Raw genomic sequence first — 20,618 nt, forward strand, 5'->3', positions numbered from 1 at the left:
TCACCTTCGCATCCCCCGGCGTCCACTTCCCACACTGACTGAGCGCCGTAAAGTGAAAGTGAAAGTACAGCACAGCGGTGACATCACCGCTCTGCTGTTAGGGCCGGCGCTCAGTCAGTGCAGGAAGCGGACGCCGGGGGACGCGAATGTAAGTATGTACTGTTTGTTTTTTTTACATTTTACGCTGGTAACCAGGGTAAATATCGGGTTACTAAGCGCGGCCCTGCGCTTAGCAACCCGATGTTTACCCTGGTTACCCGGGGGCCTCGGCATCGTTGGTCGCTGGAGAGCGGTCTGTGTGACAGCTCTCCAGCGATCAAACAGCGACGCTGCAGCGATCGGCATCGTTGTCGCTATCGCTGCAGCGTCGCTTAGTGTGACGGTACCTTATCACAAAGCATTTGACTTAAGGGATTAACAAGCTTAGTTCTGCAAAGATTTAACTTTTGTTAACCTGCCTAGGAGATGTAGCACTTAGGCCATGTGCACACGTTCAGGATTTTTCGCGTTTTTTTCACGTTTTTTCGCTATAAAAACGTGATAAAAACACGAAAAAAATGCTAACCTATGCCTCCTATTATTTACAGGGTATTCCGCATTTTTTGTGCAAATGTTGCGATTTTTTCCACGAAAAAATCGCATCGCGGGAAAAAAAGCAACATGTTCATTAAAAATGCGGAATTGCGGGGATTCCGCACACCTAGAAGTGCATTGATCTGCTTACTTACGGCACGGGGCTGTGCACACCATGCGGGAAGTAAGCAGATTATGTGCGGTTGGTACCCAGGGTGGAGGAGAGGAGACTCTCCTTCACAGACTGGGCACCATATAAGTGGTCGAAAAAAAAGAATTAAAATAAAAAATAGTCCTATACTCAGCTTCGATGTCCCAGGAGTGTTCCCGCCTCTCACCGCTGCATGCTGCCGCTTCTGTTCCTATGATGGTGTGGTTCAGGACCTGCGGTGATGTCACTGTCTTCTGATTGGTCGCGTGACCGCTCATGTGACCGCTCGCGACCAATCACAAGCTGTGACGTCACCGAAGGCCCTGAACCACACCGGCATCTATAGGAACGGAGGCTGCAGAGGGTGAGTATAACCATTTTTTTTTTTTTATTATTATTTTTAAACATTCTATCTTTTACTATAGATGCTGCATAAGCTGCATCTATAGTAAAAAGTTGGTCACACTTGTCAAACAGTATGTAACAGTAATGCTAAAAAAAACGCAAAAAAACCGCAAAACAAAAATGCGGATTTCTTGCAGAAAATTTCCGGTTTTCTTCAGGAAATTTCTGCAAGAAATCCGGACGTGTGCACATACCCTTAGAGTTGATGCCCAAGTCGCCGTGTACTGATTATAGCTATAAATTGCGTAAGAAGGAACAGTGTGAGAATTTGCAGACTGCTCAGATCCTGACGCCACCATGACAGTTGGTGATACTTGTAGAAGCTTGTTTACAAGTAGTATGGATACCAGAGCCAGACCAAGTGTGTGCAATACTGATCATGGGCAGACATACCGAATGTGCAGCCTGTGTGGCTGCACCGGGGCCCGGAGGTGGATGGGGGCCCCTGCAGGGTGGCTAATAATGAGGGCCATCTGGCCCCTGTCCAGATTGCCCTCGTGCGGCAGGCAGGGGGAGATCCCTGCAGCTCTGCTGCCTACAAGAGACAATAGCAGTGGAGCTGCAGTGATCTGTCCTGCTTCCTGCCCTGCCCATGCTTCATCTCACACAGACAGCAGTGCCGCTGGATGATGTCATCATTCAGTACCAGAGAGAGGAAGGTGATGGTGATGCTGTGGCAGAGCGCGTGGAGAGGTGAGTGGCGCTGTTTGTGTGTGTGCATGCGTAGCGCTGCGGGGGAATATGCAGAGAGGTGAATGGTGCTGTGTGTGTGTCTATGTGTGTGGGAGAAGGAGCGGGCAAAGATGGGGCTGATGTGGATAAGGCAATTATGGGGATGTGGGGGAGGAGGAAATGATGGAGGTGGTGGAATGGGCAATGATGGTGATCGGGAGAAGGCAATGATGGAGGTGGTGGAAAAGGCAATTATGGGGGTCTCGCGAGACCGCTATGTCATCACAGGTAGTTGTCTTGCAAGGCATTACTGGGAACGGAAGCTGCCGGGAGCATCGGGAAGGCCACGGGAAGGCTGCAGGGGACGCCGGATGGTAAGAATATCACAATTTTTTATTTTTAAAATTATTTTTAACATGGGTTGTATTGTGTATGCGTTTTCACAGCGAAAAAACGCGGCGAAGATACATACACCACGTGTGCACATAGCCTTGACAGATCCGTAAAAAAAACGGACCCAGTGCACCCGTTTTTTACAATCTGCACAGGATCCGTCTTTTCAACATTTTGATGGATTGTGACTGATTGTAAAAAACGGAAGTGTGAAAGAGGCCTTACAGAGCAGTTCTCTTCTCATGTGCTTGTTCAAAGGCCCTGCTCTCTTTGTATATAAATACAGTGATAACAGTGTAGACTCAGAATAATCAGTGAGACCATTAATGTGTTGTAGCAGGACAGAACTGTCTTTCAAGGAGGAGTATCCACCCAACAAGCAACTAGGAAGTAAAAATCCAGCATAGTTCTGAGCTACTCAAGAGACAACTTGGGAGTAGTCATTTAACTTGATTTTCTCTAAAACCTATAGGAAAATATGATTGATCATAGATGAAGCCCTGTTTAAAGCTTTACCAAGAAACTCTGGAAATGAAGATAGACATGACAAGAGAGATATGTTTCTACTTCGGTCTACATTTCTTTGTGAGCTACGGTGAACATGACGTGCTTATAGTCAGTAAGGTCACTCACAGCTGCTCTTTCCTTAACCTCACAACGGTCAATAACAAAATCTGCTTCATCTAGACCTTTCCTTACAAAATCCTCATCATAATTCATAGCATGGAGTTTGTCTTTTCCAACTGTGTAATATGTCGTTCCTAAATCACCAATTAATATAAGGTGTCCTCCAGGTTTCAGCAACTTTGAGAACCTCCTGAGATATCTGACGTAATCTTCCTTTTCTTTGCAGATCATATCCAGGAGCCAAGCACTGACGATAGCATCTGCTGGAGGTAAGACCATCGGTTCTATTATGTTTTCTTTCTCAAGATCAAATTTCAAAACATGTTGAGCTGCTGCTCTCACTTTTTCTTCTTTCTTCTGAAAATTTTCACTGAAAGAAACAGGAAAACATAAGCTACAGTAAGAAAAATGCGTTTTTGTCATCATTTTCTAAGACTCATAAAGTGAGTGAAAACTTGCTGTTTTTCATGGAAAGCTGACACTTTTATTGGTACAATATTGGGGAAGATGCAATGTTTTGATTGCTTTTAATAATTATTTTTTTTCTGAACTCGGCTTCCAGTCTGGGTTAAATAGTTTTTAAACTTTCTGAATTATTATACTTTTATGCATTTAATAAAATGCAGTTTTATAGATGTGGTTATACCAAATATACTACTTTTTTATTTTGTTTTTTAACTATTTTAAGCTTTGAAATTATTTTTACAGTTTTTCTAAACTAAAAAAAACAGCAATTCTGAAATTATTTTTTTTCTTTTTGCAGCTTTTATCTTTGAATAATGTTATATTTTTAATATAGGACTTTTATTAACACAGCGGCATAAAGTCTATTTTTATATATATTTATACTTTTTTAAATTTAAAGGGGGAAGAGTGAAAAGTGATTTGAATTTTTATGTACCTTTTATTTTTTTAAACTTTTTATTCCAGTCTCCTTAAGGGGCTAGAACCTACTAAAACTACAGACCCCTATGAACTCAGCTTGTGGCTGCAGTACCAAAACCATAGCCATTTGGTCTTCAGCAGTGCCTCAACTGCTATGGTAAGTCACTGACCCATGATCCCATGGCAGGGGCCTGTGGGAGCATGGATCAGTGATCTCTGTGGACTACTTTAAATGTAACTGTTAGAACTTTCAAAGACTAACAGCAGTAAAACGATATTAGTGTAACTCCAATTGCTGCTGTTAGTGGCAGATGTTAGATGTGTAACAGCCATAATCCACCTGTCATGGTTGTGGACAGGGTTCCTTCTTGTTTTCTTGTTCTGTGCTTTGCCTTGTGACTTCATGCTTATTGACTGTTTCTGGCCCTGACCTTTGGCTTTTTACACCAACTTCCCTCCTGTCTGCCCCGTTTGTACTGCACCGCTATCTTCGGCTCCCCGACCTTTTTGCTACGTCTCGACCATACTTACGTCTCACGCTTTTAGCACTTCATAAGGACAGTTAGGCTTGAATCTCCCGTCAAGGTGGTGGCTATTGAATCCTCTCCTCTTACCTGAGAGGGAATCTGTTTTGTGTCCAAGGTTTTTTCACTAAGAGTGGGTTCTGCTCATGTGGAAAACATAAGCTGTTTTGTCTTGAATAATTTGCCTGTGGGTCTGGTTCTAGGTATGCCTTGGCTTCAACGCCATATCCCCATTATTGATTGGGTGTCTGGGGAAATTGTCCAATGGGGGTCCAATTGTACCAGTCTGTGTTGCAATTCTGTTCCATTGTCCACCCCTTTAAAATCTGTATCTGTGTTGTCTGTTGGTCTGGAGGGTATTCCGGAGTACCTGAAAGAGAAAGACTTCGAAGACATGTTCTCCGAAACCGAGGCTGAGGTGCTACCACCACATAGACCTTTTGTTTGTGCCGTTGACTTAGTTCCTGGGGCTAAACGTCCCAAGGCTTGTTTGTTTAATCTGTCTGGGTCCAAGCACCAAACCATGAAGGAGTATATTGCGGAGAGTCTCCACAAAGGGCATGTTCGCCCTGTAGCCACCCTGTATCTCGTCTGTAGCCACTGGGGTTTTTTTCGGTAAGAAAAATGATGGTGGTTTGTGGCTGTGTCTCGACTTTCGGGAACTCAACAAGATTATCATGAGAAACACGTATCCACTCCCCCTCATTTCGGATCTGTGTAACCAACTCTCGGGGGACAAATGGTTTTCCAAGCTTGATTTATGGGGACCTATAACCTGATAAGGGTTCATGAAGGGGATGAGTGGAAAACAGCGTTTCTCACGTCTGAAGGACTGTTTGAGAACCTGGTCATGCCCTTCGGTCTGAATATCGCTCCTGCTGTCTTTCAAAGTTTAATTAATGTCATTTTTTTTATTTGATTGGGCATTTTGTGGTTATTTATCTTGATGACATTTTAGTGTACTCACCTGATAGTAAATCTCACTTGAACCATCTTCGAACTGTTATTCTTAGACTTAGAGAAAGCCATTTGTATGCTAAGTTGGAGAAGTGTTTATTCTTTGTACAGGAATTCTTTTTTGGGTTTGATTATTTCTTGTGAGGGATTTCGCATGGATCTGAAAAAAGTCCAGGCTATTACTGATTGGATTGAACCTCATGATTTAAAGGGTTTGCACTGCTCTTGGGGCTTTTCAAACTACTATCGAAAGTATATTAAGAGTTTTTCGCAGGTGGTTAAGCCCCTGACTGTTCTCACCCTCAAGGGGGTGATGTGAAGAATTGGTCAACTTCTGTGAAAAATTATTTTCTGACTTTAAAAAAGTGTTTTATTTCTGCCCCAGTGTTGGTCCAGCCAGACCCGTCTAGACCTTTTATTGTGGAGATCGACGCTACTGAGGTGGGAGTGGGGGCAGTTTTGTCCCAGGGTCCCGCTACTATGACCAGCCTCAAACCTTGTGCCTTCTTTTCCAGAAAATTCTCTTATGCCAAGAGAAATTAAGATGTGGGTAATAGGGAACATCTGGCGGTCAAGTTGGCCTTTGAAGAATGGAGGCATTTATTGGAGGGGGCTGTTCATCCAGTCACCGTTATCACCGATCACAAAAATTTAGCTTATATCGAGTCTGCAAAAAGATTGACCCCAGACAGGCCCGGTGGTCACTTTTTTTCCCCCGATTTCAGTTTTTGATCACCTTCCGTCCTGGGTCTAAGAATGTTAGGGCAGATGCTTTGTCCCGAAACTTTGATCCGGTGTCTCCTCCTGAACCCCCATCCTCCATTCTTCAGCCCAGGGTGGTGGTGGCCAAAACCGCGTCTGATTTGGAGAGAGACATTTTTGAGGCCCAGGCCATGGCTCCCAATAATAAACCTGTGGGGAAATTGTTTGTACCGGAACAATTCCATCTTAGACCCCTGCATGAGTATGTATTGAGTGCTCATCCTGGGATTTTGGCCACCCAGGAGGCAGTTGCTAGGGTTTTCTGGTGGCCCTCTTTGATTGTGAATGTTAAAAGGTTTGTGTCTGCATGTGGGGATTGTGCCCGTTCTAAAAATTCTCATTGCCAGCTGGCCGGGGAATTTGTGCCTTTACCAATTCCGGATAGAACATGGACACATATTTGTCCATGGATTTTATCACTAATCTCACCCCAACCAGTGGTAACTCCGTTGTGTGGGTGGTTGTGGATAGATTTTCCAAACAGGCTCATTTTGTACCGCTGCCCGCTTTACCGTGTGCTGAAACCTTGGCCAGGTTGTTTGTGCTGCACGTGGTCCATTTGCATGGTGTGCCTACTAATGTGGTGTCTGACAGAGGTGTGCACTTTGTGACCAAGTTTTGGAGGGCTTTTTGTAAGAAGTTGGGAATCACTCTGTCTTTTTCCTCTGCTAGTCATCCGGAGTCTAATGGGCAAACCAAACACACTAACCAGTCCTTGGAGCAAATTCTGAGATGGCGTTTTCTAGACAGGATGACTGGTGTGATGCGTTACTCGAGTTTGCTTTCAATGGTTGTATGAGTCAGTCCATGGGAATGTCTCCATTCCTGGACAACTATGGGTTTAACCCGCATTTTGGGAAGTTTTCTTGCATGGACTCAGGTTATCTGGAGGCAGAGGGTACTGTACAACACTTAAAAGCCCTGTGGGTGAAGGTTCAGCAAAACATCACCAAGGCCCAGGGAAGGTATACATTTTTTGCGGACAAGAGGAGGGAGTCAGGTCCTGCGTTCCGAGTGGGCGAGAAGGTGTAGTTATCCACCCGCAATATTAAGCTTAAGGTCCCCTCGGCCAAACTGGATCCTAAGTTCATTGGCCCATATAAAATTATTGAGGTTGTCAACCCGGTGGCCTACAGGTTGCAGCTTCCCCCTCCTCCAAATATCCAACATTTTTCACAGGTCCCTTTTGAAACCATTGGGAGTGGTCGAGGAGGACTCCTCATCCATCACTCCTCCTGTGTTGGTGGAAGGTCATCTAGAGTATGTGGTGGGGCACATTGTTGAATCTCTGTGGGTGTGTTAGGGCTGGCGGAACGCACCGAGTAAATTGAGAGATGTTATTTGGTGCGTTCGCAGCCCAGGCTCCACCGTGCAGGAGAGGTCCTGCTGCTGGCAAATGGCGGCCCTTTATGGTGATAGAAGTGAACTCTGTTAGGCTACGTTCACATTAGCGGCGGGCGCCGCAGCGGCGGGCGCCGCAGCGGCGCCGCATGCGTCATGCGCCCCTATATTTAACATGGGGGCGCATGGACATGCGTTGCACTTGCGTTTTGCGCCGCATGCGTCGCTGCGGCGCCCGCGTCCGGGTGCAGAGGACGCAGCAAGTTGCATTTTTGCTGCGTCCAAAATCAATTAAAAAAAGGACGCATGCGGCGCAAAACGCAGCGTTGTGCATGCGTTTTGCTGCGTTTTTGTTTGCGTTGTGCGCTGCGGCGCCGACGCTGCGGCGCACAACGCAAATGTGAACGTAGCCTTACCTCACAGAGATGCTGTGCCAGATCTCACTCTGACCCTTAGTGGCTTTTGAGCCCGTGCCTGAGGACGCCCCGAGTCAGCAGCTGAGACTTTGGCAACTATGAAACGCGGAACCCTGTTGACTTCACAGGAGTATCCAGTAACTGCCGAGCTGATGGCAGTGTGTGACAACACAAACATACACCGGAGAAGACGGTATTCTAGGGGCTTATTTCAGCCGGGGCCCTAAATCCATGCACACAATCTACTCGCCGGAGGTGCCGGCATTCTAGGGGCTTATTTCAGCCGAGTCCCTAAACACACATAAATGTGACCACACTGGCGCATGCACATAACTGATTCAATACTAGCGCATGGCCGTGCAGTCATAAGAGCCTTACATAGCTGCAGCAAGTACAAGACCTTCCTAGAAGGACCAATGAGAGGCTGCTACAGAGCCTGAGCACCTTCAGGACCTTCCTGGAGGACCAATGGATCTAGCTGCAGTATCTGAACATGTGACCCTCGATCTCCACTGAGAGATCTTACTCTGGGCATGCTCAGAACGAGAAAAGCAGGACTTAGTCCCAGAAGCGTCTGCTCGCCGCTGGCCAGTACTGGCTTCAATGGCAGAAGCTGGAAAAGCAGCAGTAACCCTTTGTACAGAGTCAGACTGAGCGAGACGCTGGGACTGACGTCTCTGCTGAGCAGGCTCCACAGCGGAAGGAGAAGAATGGGAGACCGCAGAGGAGATGGCCCGAGATTCCCCCTGTGCAGAGGCGGGAACTCGACCCCCAACATTACCCCCCCTCCCAGGGCTCCCCCAGGGCCCCTTCCCCCCTGGGCCTCGCTACGCTCGAAGGCAGCAATGAGCTGCGGAGCCTAAATGTGCTCAGCGGGCTCCCAGGACCTGTCCTCAGGATCATAACCCTTCCAGTCCACCAAATAAATTTTTTTGCCACGTATTACCTTGCACCCCAAAATAACGTTCACCTCGTAATCGTCCGTAGACGAACCCGATGTCCCGGCAGATGACTCAGAAAACCGGGACATGTATACGGGCTTAAGGAGGGACACATGAAAGGTGTTGGTGATACCTAGGCGTGGAGGAAGGGCCAGACGGTAGACCACAGGGTTAACCTGTTCGAGGACCTTGAAGGGACCCAAGTAGCGAGGTGCAAACTTAGTGGACTCACCACGCAGCCTGATGTTACGGGCGGAGAGCCACACTAAGTCGCCAGGAGCAAAGGTCGGAGCAGGGCGCTGATGTGCATCGGCGGAGGACCTCAGTCTCTCCTTGGAGGCCCGGATGGCATCCTGAGTGTGGTCCTAAATATCCCGTGCCTCCACTGCCCAGTCTGCCACCCTGGAGTCAGCAGAGGACACAGGGATAGGTACAGGAACCCGCGGATGCTGGCCGTAATTAAGAAGGAAAGGAGTTTGACCGGTGGAGTCAGCTACAGCATTGTTAAGCGCAATCTCCGCCCATGGTAGCAAGAATGCCCAGTCATCCTGCCTGGCAGAGATAAAATGTCGCAGATATGTGACCAGGGTCTGGTTGGCCCTCTCTACCAACCCATTCGTCTCGGGATGATATGCTGAGGAGAGATTCAACTCAATGCTGAGTAGACGACAAAGCTCTCTCCAGAATCAAGACGCAAACTGGGGACCCGGTCACTGACAATTTTGTCCGGCATACCGTGTAGGCGAAATATGTGTTTGATAAACAACGCCGCCAGAGCCCATGCAAAAGTAGCCGTGGAAGAGGCACCAAGTGCACTATTTTGGAAAAATGGTTGGTGATCACCCAAATAATGGTGCAGCTATGAGACTTGGGTAAGCCCACCACAAAATCCATCCTGACCATCTTCCAGGGCCTATCTGCCACTGGCAGAGGGTGAAGCAACCCAGCTGGCTGTTGACGAGGAGACTTGTTCTTGGCGCAGGAAACACATGCCCGAACATAGTTTGCGATGTCACGGACCATATGAGGCCACCAATATGTCCTCGCCAGTAACTCAGATGTCCTTTTGGTCCCGAAATGTCCACCCACCCTAGACGAGTGAGCCCAAGAGAGAACCTCCGGATGCAAACTGGATGGTACAAAAGTCTTGCCCAGAAGCACAGACTCTAGCGAAATCGGGGCCACAGTTCTCAGGCTCTCGGAAGGGACAATAAGCCGAGGCTCCTCTTCCTCCTCCTCAGATGATACCACGGAGCGAGAGAGACCATCGTCAGGAATGTTCTTCTCCCCGGAAAGAAAATGGAGGGTGTAATGAAACTGAGAGAAGAACAAGGACCATCTGGCCTGGTGAGAATTTAGTCGCTGGGCGGTCTGTAAATTAACCAAATTCTTGTGGTCTGTGAATACTTGAAAGGGAAAGCGAGCCCCCTCCAAGAGATGTCTCCACTCAGAGAAAGCCAACTTCATGGTTAGCAACTCCCTGTCCCCGATGGAATAATTCCTCTCCGCCGGTGTGAAGGTCTTGGAGAAGAAGAAGCAAGGATGCTTCCGACCTTGAGCATCCTTTTGGAAAAGGACTGCTCCAGCACCAACGGATGAGGCATCCACCTCCATGATAAATGGCTTATCTACATCGGGGCGATGTAGGATGGGAGCGCTAGCAAAATGTGACTTAATAGAAGAGAAGGCCTTGGAGACCTCTTCAGACCACAATTTAGGATTTGCTCCCTTCTTGGTGAGGGCTACCAAGGGAGCTACCAAAGTGGAGAAGTGAGGAATGAACTGGTGATAGTAATTAATGAACCCCATAAAGCGCTGCAACGCTTTAAGAGAATGGGGTTCTTGCCAGTCCATCACAGCCTGTAGTTTGGCAGGATCCATAGCCAATCCCTGGGCGGAGATGATATAGCCCAGGAAAGGTAAAAACTCCTGCTCAAACATACACTTCTCCAACTTTGCATAGAGGGAATTTGCCCGTATGAGGTCGAAGACTCTGCCAACATCTCTCCGGTGGGAGTCAATATCTGGAGAGTAGATGAAAATATCATCCAGATAGACAACAACCGAGGAGGAGAGCATATCCCGGAAGATATCGTTAACAAAGTCTTGGAAAACAGCTGGGGCATTACAGAGCCTGAAGGGCATCACCAGATATTCATAGTGCCCATCCCTGGTGTTAAAAGCCGTCTTCCATTCGTCCCCCTCACGGATGCAAATCAGGTTGTAAGCACCCCGCAAATCTAATTTTGTGAATACCCTTGCTCCCCGAAGCCTATCAAAGAGCTCCGATATCAGGGGCAGAGGATACCTATTCTTAACAGTGATGGCGTTAAGACCCCTGTAATCTATGCATGGACGTAGTTCCCCGTTCTTCTTCTGTACGAAGAAGAGCTCTGCCCCTGCAGGTGACACTGACTTCATGATGAACCCTCTTGCCAGATTCTCTTGAATGTACTGAGACATTGCCTCCGTCTCCGGGAGAGATAATGGATAGACTCGACCCCGGGGTGGCTCAGCACCAGGCAAAAGGTCAATAGGACAGTCATACGGGCGGTGAGGCGAAAGGGTCTCCGCCGCCTTTTCGGAGAATGCGTCCGCATAGGGCCAATATTGCTTGGGGAGAGAGGATAGATCTGTGGGTACCTCAGTAGTAGCAACCTGAACGCATTCCCTCTGACACCTACCCCCACAAGATTCACCCCATCCCAGAATTCTGCCTGAGGACCACTCGATATGAGGAGAGTGGTACCGTAGCCAAGGTGTCCCCAACAGGACCTCATCAATTCCCTCAGGAATGACGAGCAGAGATATAATCTCCTGATGGGATGGCGACATGGACAAAGTAAAAGGGATGGTCTGGTGTGTTATCTGTGAGGGCAGTGTCGACCCATTCACCACTAGTACGGTCACTGGCTGAGCAAGCATCACCAGGGGTATTGCGTGACGTTGGGCGAAGGCAGAAGACATAAAATTGCCGTCCTCCCCAGAATCCACGCAGAGCTCCACCGAGTGGGTGGATGAGCCTATAGTAATTGTTCCCTTAAAGGACAATTTTGAGGCAAATGTCGCCGTGTCTAGTGTTCCTCCACCTACTACCACTAGACGCTGACGTTTCCTTGACCGCTGGGAACATCTGGTGGCAAGATGTTCTGACTGCTGGCAAACATGACAGACCTTGAGTGCACGAGTGGTCCGGGACTTAGATCCCGCTCGTGACCCTTCCATGGCCTCATGTGACTCAGGAACCAGGACCGGAGATTCCAGAGGTTTGGTGAAGGTGGGAGCCAGCCGAAACCTCTGCCTACACTGGGCTCGCTCTAACCTCCACTCGTTAAAACGGAGGTCAATACGAGTGGAGACAGCTATTAACTCCTCCAGTGTGGCGGGAATCTCCCTAGTGGCCAGAGCGTCCTTTACGTGGTCAGCCAGCCCCCTCCAAAATATGGGGATAAGGGCTTTATCCAACCACTCCAGCTCAGATGCTAGGGTATGGAAGTGGATGGCAAAATGGCTGACCAAGGACGAACCCTGAGTCAATGCCAGCAGTTGGAGCGCCGTGTCATGGGTGACTCGAGGTCCTAAAAAGACCTGTTTCAGAGTGCTCAGAAACAGCGGAGCACTCTGCACCACATGATCGCCATGCTCCCACAGTGGCGGAGCCCATTCCAGCACCCTGTCCGACAAGAGAGACACAATAAATCCCACCATTGCCCGCTCTGTGGGAAAACATGCAGCCAGGAGCTCGAGGTATATAGAGCACTGACTCACAAATCCCCTACAAGATTTACTATCTCTAAAAAACTTTTCTGGCAGCGGGAGGCGAGATAATGTTGGAACAGGGGTGGCAATGGACAAGATTGCTGCAGCCACGCTAGCAGCCTGTACAGCAACTGCGGTAACATCCACAGCTGAGGTTGTGCTCTCCAGAGCCGCCAACCTACCCTCCAGCTGCTGGATGTACCGCAAGGACTGCTGTTTGTCCACCATTTACTAGCCAGACCCTGGCGCTAGTATTCTGTTAGGGCTGGCGGAACGCACCGAGTAAATTGAGAGATGTTATTTGGTGCGTTTGCAGCCCGGGGTCCACCGTGCAGGAGAGGACCTGCTGCTGGCAAATGGCGGACCTTTATGGCGATAGATGCGAACTCTGTTACTTCACAGAGACGCTGTACCAGATCTCACTTTGACCCTCGTGGCTTTTGAGCCCGCGCCTGAGGATGCCCCGAGTCAGCAGCTGAGACTTTGGCAACTACGAAACACGGAACCCTGTTGACTTCACAGGAGTATCCAGCAACTGCCTTGCTGATAGCGGTGTGTGGCAACACAAGCATACAATCTCCTCACCGGAGGAGCCGGTATTCTAGGGGCTTATTTCAGCCGGGGCCCTGAACACACATAAATGTGACCACACTGGCGCATGCACATAACTGATTCAATACTAGCGCATGTTCGTGCGGTCATGAGAGTCTTAAATAGCTGCAGCAAGTACAGGACCTTCCTAGAAGGACCAATGAGAGGCTGCTACAGAGCCTGAGCACCTTCAGGACCTTCCTGGAGGACCAATGGATCTAGCTGCAGTATCTGAACATGTGACCCTCGATCTCCACTGAGAGATCTTAATCTGGGCATGCTCAGAACGAGAAAAGCAGGACTTAGTCCCAGAAGCGTCTGCTCGCCGCTGCCCAGCACTGGCTTCAATGCAGAAGCTGGAAAAGCAGCAGTAACCCTTTGTACAGAGTCAGACTGAGCGAGACGCTGGGACTGACGTCCCAGGCTCCACTGCGGCAGGAGCAGAATGGGAGACCCCAGAGGAGATGGCCCGAGATTCCCCCTGTGCAGAGGCGGGAACTCGACCCCTAACAGGGTGTGCCAGAATCTGCAGTATTTGGTGCACTGGAATGGGTATGGTCCAGAGGATCGGTCATGGGTCTCGGCTGGTTCAGTGCATGCCGATCGGTTGGTTTGGGCTTTTCATGCCAGGCATCCTGAGAAGCCTGGGGGTCCAGTGGCCCCCCATTAAAAGGGGGGTGCTGTCATGGTTGGGGACAGGGTTCCTTCCCTGTCCTCTTGGGGTTAATTTGTATAGCCTCCTTTTGGTTTGGGAGGGCTATATTTACCCACCTTTATCTGGGGATCCTTGTCAGTGATACATCTGTCTTGGCTGTGTGTCTGACCCCCTGATGTGCTTGCATACAGTTTAGTCTGATTGCTTTCTTGTGTATGACTCAGCCTGGTTTCTCGTTCTGTGCTTTGCCTTGTGACTCCCTGCTTTTTGTCTGTTTCTGGCTCTGATCTTCGGCATTGTACTCCAACTGCCCTCCTGTCTCCCCCATTTTTACTGCACCGCCATCTTCGGCTCCCCGACTTTTTGCTACGTCTCGACCATGCTTATGTCACACCTTTTTGGCACTTCATCAACCTCCCGGCTTGACCTCTTCACATTCAGACTACTCTCTGGCTTTGCCAGTCTCTGCTGCTACTCGGCATCTGGCCCCACCTCTGTCCACTCCCCCGGTGGTCACATGCTTCAGGCCCTGCACTCCGGCAGGTAAGTTTACCGCAGCGCTCTTTTCTCTCTCTCTGTCCTTCTGTAACACATGCACAGACTCCTGCTGTAAGTCTGCAGCAGGGCTCTTGACACCACCATGTGTGTAGAGGATTCAGCTCCTAAGCCTACTCCATAAACAGCCACCCAACATGGGTTTGAGCTCAGGGGTGTCCACTAGATATTTGGTTTCCAGTAGGAGAGAAAAGACATGAATCCAACCAAAACTCACAACTTAGATTTTAAGAACAGACACTTAAACCTTCTTCTAGTGATCAGTTTCACCATTTACACTGGGAAAACTCCTATAGGGCTCTGTACCTAATATAGCCATAGAGCCCAATTTACCTCATAGAGGACAAAAGAGAAGCCAAGAATACCTTTCTTTCCTTGTATAAGATAGCAAAGCAAGCTTCACTTTCATATACATTGGGCCACCTAAAAAACCTCACTGTGCTTTAGACATTGTGGTCAATGGGCAACCTATGCCACTGTTTGGCCAGTTGTATTTGTCAAAGGTATATGTTGGATGTATACATTGGGGGATACTCTGGCTTTGTATCTCCAATATATAAACCAAATGCGATGAAAAGAGAGCCCTACTTTGTCAACCAACAACACCAATTATTAAATGACTGCACCCATGAATTTTGATGGGAGTGGATAAAAAGGTTTTCCTAACTTCTGAAAATTGATTTTGAACAGACCAATATTACACAAATACACAATTGATGTGGGAAAAAAGTTATTGTCTAAGCATTTCATAGATCTGGATTTCCTCTATGTCCCTTGTACAATAGCATCTATGACAATGACAGTGAGATTCCACCAATGTTTGGACAAATACTTCACCTTTTTCCTTCTGTGTCTACTTGATGTTTTGCAGCATGACCCCAATCAAACATTCCTGTTTGTGAGTCCGCCCATCTTTTCAGCTCAATGATGCACCTGTCTCTGCCCTTCAGCATAATGATGTGTTTGAAATAATCACAGGCTGAAAATAAATGATGAACCATGGGACCAACACTGAGGTCAATCAAGATATCGCCTTTAATTTGACCTGCAGAAAAAAATCCAAATAATTAAACATTTATATACAGCTGAATGTTGTTAAATTGTGATTCTTGAACCACTAATTATACACATTTCAGGCAACTGCACTCACACCAAATGGAGAGGGAAACCTAACAAGTCAAGGAGGAGTGCAGTGGATCATGGGCGCTGCTGCTGACAAAGGTTAATCTAGATGGTAAGTATAAAAAAACTTCCAATTTATTGCAGAATATTTCAAAGTATAATTTACTCCTTCAGGCTCATGGAACTTATTTATACTTACTGCCTAGATTAATCTTTGTCAGTGGCAGCGCCACGGATCCATCGCATTCCTCTCTCCCTTACTTGTTTCTGGAACAGTAGCCATAATTGGATTATACATCACTGTTTATGTATTGGTGCCAAGTAGACCAAGTGGTGGATTACGGGCGCTGCCGCTGACAAAGGTTAATCCAAGCGGTAAGTCTTAAAAGCTTCCAATTCCTTGCAGTGCATATCGGAGTAGAACCTACCCCTTCTTCAGGCTCATGGAAGTTTTTAAGATCTACTGCCTGGATTAACCTTTGTCAGCGGCTCTTTCCTTTAAATACTTCAATTAGACAATGAAGTTCAAAACATACAACTCTTTTTTTTTTCAGATGAACACAATAATATTTGTTGAACATTTACCACTCTGGATATAAAAACTAATATTTGCCCTAGTATTAATAATATTTAGGCTGTTGCATTGTCAGTTACATTAATTGTTGTCATCTTATTTATGACCAATGTATTGTTAAGGGTGACGTGGTTTTACGATGGATTCTTCAGGATGGTAGACTTGTTCTAGTATTTCTAAAATACTTGTGTTGTATGAAAAAGTTAAAACTTTGTGGTGACACTCAAGATTTAATGTGGTCGCGAGTCCTAAGCCAACTACCTGGTACCAGTTATCACACAGCAAACTCTGCAATCACAGCCAGAATGATGGTTTCTGCTTTTTCCCTGACCATGCATGGAGATGCTAACTTTACCATCCCTGTGCCCTGAGCTTATCTAGGAGTCACCACCTCTTCATGGCTAGAGAGAATACTATGTCAGTGTTTGGGGCAGTATGGTACTTGTGATGTGCATGTGTTCTAGCGACTAAATAAATGATGTTTTGGAAATCATGTATTCTTCATGCTATGGGGCAGTATGGAGGACATCAATCATGTGACTAAAACTTTAGAATTACGGCTTTTTGGATGTAAGGAGAAAACAAAATAGTTGCTACCCATAAATGGTATCAATATAAACATCAGTTCAGGGCGCAAAGAAACAAGGCCCTATTGACTTAAAATGTAAAATGTTATGGGTCTCAGAATATGGCATCACAAACTAAATTTTTTAAATGCAAAGAAAAAACACAAAGATTGAGCTTGATTTAAGTTGGTATACATGCAGCACATAAACGCATGTTCACATTGGCCATAAAGCCAAAAATACATAAATACAAAAAAAAAAAAAAAATAGGCAAAAGCCCTGCTGTAGCTAAATAAGTAAAAAACAAAAGAGCATTTATATAGCACAGAGTTCTGTTAGGTTGGTCTCAAATAGACCATAAGGTATATTGGATGGATGTCAAATATTAGGATTGCTCGAGCAAGGATGGATTCACGCAGAGACGGGTTGTATCTGCATAAGAAGCCATAAAAGTTTATTTGAACAGGTTTGCCGTTATATACCCTTTTTGAATGGGCGTACATATTCTTACTGTGTGCATACTATTTATTATCTAATATCTTTATTCATGTGAAATGTAGATAGTTAATATAATTAATATAGACAATGATCGTTATTCATTTCTTATCTGACTGTTCCCAGCACCAACACCCATATGAGCCTCCCTTCTGAGCAATACAGCATTTGCCAACAATTTTAGTCACGTAGCCTCATACACGATCACAGGGATTCAACAAGAGAGGTGAAATGCAAGTCATATCAGAATCCTTATATTTATGTAAAGATAAGCCGTGGGGGTCTCTAAATACCCTATCAGTTCTTAGCAATACTGTTTTTGATCAAAAATAGCATAAAAGCCATGCCACTGTCGACAATAAATTATATACATTGCACTAACTCATGTTGTCAAGTCATTTTATTGTAAAAACAATTGACAAATTGCCCTTTTTTTGCAATTTTGTCCCTCATGTTAAAATGTATGGTGTCCATTAACAAATACAACTCGTCCTAAAAAAAATGAAGCCTTCAAATGCCTATTTTGAGAGGAAAATTAAAAATGTATGGCTCTTGGAAGAATGGGAGGAAAAAACTAAAGCACAAAAAAGGAAAATCGCCGTTTTGGGAAGCAGTTGAAAAGGATTAAAATAGTGATTGATCCAATCTCACAGAGAAAAACATATTTGTCTTATTTTATATTTATTATTTATTCCAACTATTTAAAGCTAAATAAGTATACAATAAAAAAGTTAAGATACATACCCTCACTGAAAGTTTTTGTAAGATTTTTCATAGGAAATTCCAAGAAATCAGCCCTCAAGTTCGTCTCAGGATTATCTGAAAAATAATGTTCCAGAAATTGTTTGGAATCAAAGCCGTCTTCAAGATAGAACTTAGTGGGACAGGAATCCATCGTGTAATCTTGTATCACAGATGAGGTGACTCCTTCTTCACCGGTGCTCAAGGTCTTTATATAATTAGCAGGAATAAATTTATGAAGAAAGTTCAGGTGATCATAAATTCACACGGAGAATGTTTTTTTTACTCTTTAGCAACCCATGACTTACATTTTCCTAATAGGTCACTAGGGAAAGTATGAAGCCGGATCAGGATCTGAGCCTCCTTCAGATAAGACAGAAATCAATTTTGGCAATTTGCAGTGACATCTCAAAAAGAGAATACGATCGACCATGCAGCAGGGTGTGAAGCACTGATTGTGAGACGCTTTAACGTCCCACTTTCCAATGGAATAAAATGAACATTTGGTGTAAATAAATAGGTTTACATACAATCACTCAGTATACCATAAAGTCCTTGTATAATAAAAAAATATGAATATAAAATGTATGCAAAAATCATCTAGAGAAAAACTCGGCACTAAATTTTACAGTGAATGAACACAAATTTTTAACGGCATTCAAATTTTTTTTAATGTTAATGATTGCCGTTTGTGTAAAGAGACAAATTGCAGAGTGGTAGCGCAGCGGGAATGTGCCTCTGCCACCGTGGTATAGCGCTATACCGTATGAAGGTCCAGATATAGGGAACGAAAAGTTAAAAAATGTTTGATTTTTGTTAAAACGTTTTGCTTGTTCACTGCGCAATTGAGGGCCGAGTTTCTCTCTCTCTCTCTCTCTCTCTCTCTCACTCTCACTCTCACTCTCACTCTCTCTCTCTCTCTCTCTCTCTCTCTCTCTCTCTCTCTCTCTCTCTCTCTCTCTATATATATATATATATATATATATATATATATATATATATATATATATACATACGGTCTGGACCCCTACTCAAGCACCACATCTTCTATAGACGGAGTGATGTATATTCCTACAGTACTGCAAATATAAATAACAAAAATACAACAACATAAAACAAAAAGATACAAAAGTAAAATAATCATACTACTTTTAAGTACATTTCACTTTTAGCACTATAGAGCTATTGACGTTTTAATTTTCTTTTTCTATCAATTCTTCAATATGTCTTCTTATTTGTAGGACAAGTTGCAGTTTCTACACATTTCATGTTAGGGTCCACGTATGTTTGTATTTAATTTTTCTCAAATAACCACCATTTTACCTTATCTTTTTAACACTAATCATGGATGATCTACAATAATAAACAAACATCACCAACCCATTGTTGAAACACATGACCACTCCACTACCTCAGCATTGTTCCCCAATACCCCAGTAAATACAAGAACCTCTTCATACATAAAATAAATACAAGATGTTTTTTGCATAGTTCATAAAATGCCTCAGACACTAAATATTAAAAATGGATGAAGTCACATCATGTAATCATCTGATTCCTCATGACTTCTTTGTCTATAGAATGAACAATGTTTTTTGTTTAATTAAGTTATTGTCAACATTCACTGACAGCGCGTGATGATCAGGAGAACTGATCATCCAAACAACAAATCATAACTCTAAAACATAAAGTCCCAGAGCAATGATATATATATATATATATATATATATATATATATATATATATATATATATATATATATATATATATATATATATATATATATTTATTATTTTTTTTTACTAAAGGCCTATGTACACCTTCACAAAGATTTTTTTTTTAAGGATGCATTAGCTTTCAAATTGCAAAGCTAAGCAACTTTCTAAATAGTCTTTATTTTTTTATTTATAAAGTGTGTGGATAATTATTGTCACTCCAACAACATATTAAGCAATACGGAATCAGGAGTTTTGTGACAAAAGCATGATACTTGTGTTTAAACAAAACACAAAAACAGAGTAAGGCTACTTTCACACTAGCGTTAACTGCAATCCGTCACAATGCGTCGTTTGGCTGAAAAAACGCATCCTGCAAAAGTGCTTGCAGGATGCGTTTTTCCCCCTAGACTAACAGTAAGCGACGTATTGCGACGGATTGACACACGTCGCAACCGTCGTGCGACGGTTGGGCCGTGTTGTGGTGGACCGTCAGCACAAAAAAACGCTACATGTAACATTTTTTGCCGCCGATGGTCCGCTTTTTCCGACCGCACATGCGTGGCCGGAACTCCGCCCCCACCTCCCCGCACTTCCCCGCACCTCACAATGGGGCGGCGGATGCGCTGGAAAAATGCATCCGCTGCCCCCGTTGTGCGGCGCAGAGAACGCTAGCGTCGGTAACCTCGGCCCGACGCTAGTGTGAAAGTAGCCTAACACATAAGTGTAAACATGAACAAAAGATGACAGAAGGAATACAAATGTCCTGGTGGGACACAATTAATAGTGCAATCAATATGATGATAAAATTTACATCAACAAAAGGCAGACAGTGATATTTGACAGCCAAATTTATACATATAGTGATAATGGGGATACTAGGTACCGGGTCCGGTACTTAAAGGGGATGTCACGGTGGCTGCGACCCGGTCCGTGGCCCAATGTAAAAGGGAAATTGAATAAAGTTTATGTTCGTGACGCCACCTGTGGTATTCAGTCAGTAGGGACTGATGCTGCTTAAAGGGGTCCTCTGGGGTGATGTTATGGCAGCTAGATGGTATAACTTCCCACAGGTGAAGTGGGTCCCCAGGGCTCCCGGTGTATAGGTGAAGATGGTGAGAGGTGCAGTAAAGAACGAGGAAGCAGGTTTGCAGTCTCTTTACCTGGTTTACTGAAGCTTCAGGCAACCGCTGTCCAG

General features: G+C 45.2%; 1 protein-coding gene across 1 annotated transcript; it reads right to left on the reverse strand.

Moving 5' to 3' along the window:
• Nucleotides 1-176: 176 nt before the first annotated feature.
• LOC143764286 (nicotinamide N-methyltransferase-like) lies at nt 177-17,914 on the reverse strand. The gene is made up of 3 exons (XM_077249719.1): nt 17,709-17,914; nt 15,045-15,252; nt 177-3,191 (listed from the first exon to the last, which is right to left on the reverse strand). The coding sequence occupies exons 1-3, from the start codon at nt 17,857-17,859 to the stop codon at nt 2,768-2,770; spliced, it is 783 nt and encodes a 260-aa protein (XP_077105834.1). The 5' UTR covers nt 17,860-17,914; the 3' UTR covers nt 177-2,767.
• Between the last annotated feature and the right edge of the window lie 2,704 nt (nt 17,915-20,618).

This window comes from Ranitomeya variabilis, chromosome 4 (assembly GCF_051348905.1).
Source record: "Ranitomeya variabilis isolate aRanVar5 chromosome 4, aRanVar5.hap1, whole genome shotgun sequence".
NCBI classification, from domain to species: Eukaryota; Metazoa; Chordata; class Amphibia; order Anura; family Dendrobatidae; genus Ranitomeya; species Ranitomeya variabilis.

Bases quoted from the DNA above. Each gene is read 5' to 3' on its own strand.
- LOC143764286 (XM_077249719.1), bottom strand. From the start codon at position 17,859: ATGGATTCCTGTCCCACTAAGTTCTATCTTGAAGACGGCTTTGATTCC. The intron at 15,253-17,708 runs GTATGTATCTTA...TTTTTTCTGCAG, and splicing joins TACAAAAACTTTCAGTGAGG to GTCAAATTAAAGGCGATATC. The intron at 3,192-15,044 runs GTGAAGTATTTG...TGTTTCTTTCAG, and splicing joins GTAGACACAGAAGGAAAAAG to TGAAAATTTTCAGAAGAAAG.